Source organism: Gossypium arboreum, chromosome 10 (assembly GCF_025698485.1).
Source record: "Gossypium arboreum isolate Shixiya-1 chromosome 10, ASM2569848v2, whole genome shotgun sequence".
NCBI classification, from domain to species: Eukaryota; Viridiplantae; Streptophyta; class Magnoliopsida; order Malvales; family Malvaceae; genus Gossypium; species Gossypium arboreum.
In genome coordinates, this window is record NC_069079.1 from 44,322,520 (window position 1) to 44,325,099 (window position 2,580).

A 2,580-nucleotide genomic window follows, 5' to 3' on the forward strand; every position below is an offset into this window, starting at 1 on the left:
TGAGCTCATAGAACAATAATAAGCACTCTTATGGGCTTGATGTCAGTAAAGCAGAGGGATAGGGAATCCTTACAAGATTATGTTAAATGTTTCCATGTAGCAACAACGTTAAACACAAAAAATTTAAAGGATCAGTAGGCTATTGATGCCTTTATCATGGGTGTTTAGAATGAACACGTGCAATATTCATTCATTGATAATAGGCCACAAAATTTGGCAGATTTGTATGAGAGAGTTCATAAGTTTGCTGAAGTAGAAGAAATTAAGAGAGTGGCTCACAATACCTTCTGGAGGGATGACAGACAGTTTAGAAATCGATAGAGAGTTTGTAGTCATCAGGGCCCTTCTTCTCAGAGTTTACACGTACAATAAGGGGGACAATAGATGGGCTATTCATAGAATGAATCGTCGAGAACATTTCAAAGACTTAAGGTTGAGCACACAATAAGGTATGTTCCTCATGGGAAATTTGAAACCTATACTCCCTTAAATGCTAAGTGTGCCTATATTATTAGTCAGGTTAAAAGTTTAGGCATCTTGCCAAGTCCTCCACCCATGCTACGTAATCAGTCAAGGTCAAACTCGAGGGATAGTTGTAATTTTCATAATGACGAAGGACATAAGATTGAAGATTATTCTTCTTTGAAAGATCTTATTGAAGAAACAGTGATGAATGGTGAACTTAAAGATTTTATGGCTTGGGATGCTACATTGTCAGGTCAAACTTCACGAGGCGATAACAAGGGTAAGCAAAAATTTAGAGGTACAATACACGTGATAATTGGTACATATGAAGAGTGGACGACCTTTAATACAAACAGAAAACCTCATCTTAGAAATGTAATGTCAATCAGTTCACTAAAAAGGCTACGTCAACAGGAAAAATGGAAAGTGGAATTTAATGATGAAGACAAAGATTTGCTGTGTAATGAAGAATGAAATGATCCAATAATTGTGTCAACAACTATAATAGGGTTTGAGGTAAAGGGAATTTTGGTTGATAGTGGTAGTGCAATTGAGGTGCTGACTTGGGATGCATACCGAAAAATAGGGTTGAAAGAGCAAGCTTTGAAAATGGCAAGCCCTTTGTATGGTTTTGTGAACCATCTAGTCAAGGTGAAAGGATGAATTAATTTACCCGTTACCTTGGGAGATGGTGAGTACACCACAATGAGATATGTTTAGTTCTTTGTAGTAGACCATTCAATAACTTATAATGTTATTTTTTGACGTCCTATAATGAGAATGGCTAAGATGATGGTTGTAACTTTTGTATGAAGATTAAGTTTCCTACAAAGGCAGTGAAAAGTGTTATGAAGTCTGATAAGCGAACAGCTAAGTAGTGCCACATGTTATGAATCAAACAAACATATGAACAAGTGCCGTAAGGACAAAGTTCAAAGCAAATAGGAGTGGTTGGTCAAGTTTTAGACTTGGATAGTTTGGATGTTAGAGGTGAGGAAAGAATTCGTAAGCCAGAAGCAGCAGAAGTCACGAAAACTTTATAGTTGTTGTATGATAACACAGATAATTTTGTAAAGATTTCTTCAGTATTGATAGAGGAGGAAAAATATAACTTGGTTTAGTGTTTAAGAGTGAACTCTGACATTTTCGCATGGTCAACTGTAGACATGCCTAGTGTGGATCTTCAAGTGATCGTTCATAGGTTAAACGTATCTCCTGAGATCAAGCCAATTAAGCAGAAGAAAAAAAGATTTGCTCCACAGGTCATAGAGGCCAAAAGGCAGGAGGTAGGAACATTGTTTTCAGTGGAGCTCATCAGAAAGATGGTGTACCCTGATTAGGTTTCGAATGTTGTGATGGTGAAGAAAACCAATGGAAAGTGGAGAATATGCATTGATTTCACCAACCTTATCAAAGCTTGCCCCAATGATAGTTTTTCTTTACCCTCGATTGATAGGTTGGTTGATGCATCCTCAGGTCATAAATTCATGAGTTTTATGGATACATTCTCGGGTTATAACCAAATTTTCATGGCTTTAGAAGATCAGGATAAAACAACTATTATCAAAGAAGAAAAGTTTTTTTACTATCGAGTTATGCCTTTTGGGTTGAAGAATACATGTGCGACCTACCAAAGATTGGTTAACAAGATTTTTAGAAAGCAAATTGAATGCAATGTTGAGGTTTATTTTGATGACATGTTGGTAAAGAGCTCCACTCTGAAGGGACATATGAAGTTGAATATGGAGAAATGTGTTTTTGGTGTAAGAGCGAGCAAATTTCTAAGCTTCTTGGTTTCAGAGATGGGTAGAAGAGAACCTAGAGAAGATTCGATCCATTTTAGATATGTCTCTCCTGAGGACCTTCAAAGATATTCAGCGCCTAAAAGGGAGGGTGGTTGCACTTAACAGGTTCATCTCCGGAATGACAGATAAATGCTTACCATTTTTCAAAGCCTTGAGAGCTTCTTTTAGTTGGATAGAAGAATGACAGGTTGCTTTTGAGAAGCTCAAGTCATATCTCACATCCTCACCACTTCTAATGTTGCCTCGTGTAAAGAAGCTATTTATCTTTATTTGGCAACCTCGGATGAAATAGTAGCAACAATTTTGATCA

General features: G+C 37.0%; 1 protein-coding gene across 1 annotated transcript; it reads left to right on the forward strand.

Annotated features, from left to right (window-relative positions):
• The first annotated feature begins 295 nt into the window (after positions 1–295).
• LOC108488270 (uncharacterized) lies at positions 296–2,372 on the forward strand. The gene is made up of 4 exons (XM_017792559.1): positions 296–432; positions 516–745; positions 1,630–1,751; positions 1,806–2,372. The coding sequence occupies exons 1-4, from the start codon at positions 296–298 to the stop codon at positions 2,370–2,372; spliced, it is 1,056 nt and encodes a 351-aa protein (XP_017648048.1).
• Positions 2,373–2,580: the final 208 nt, after the last annotated feature.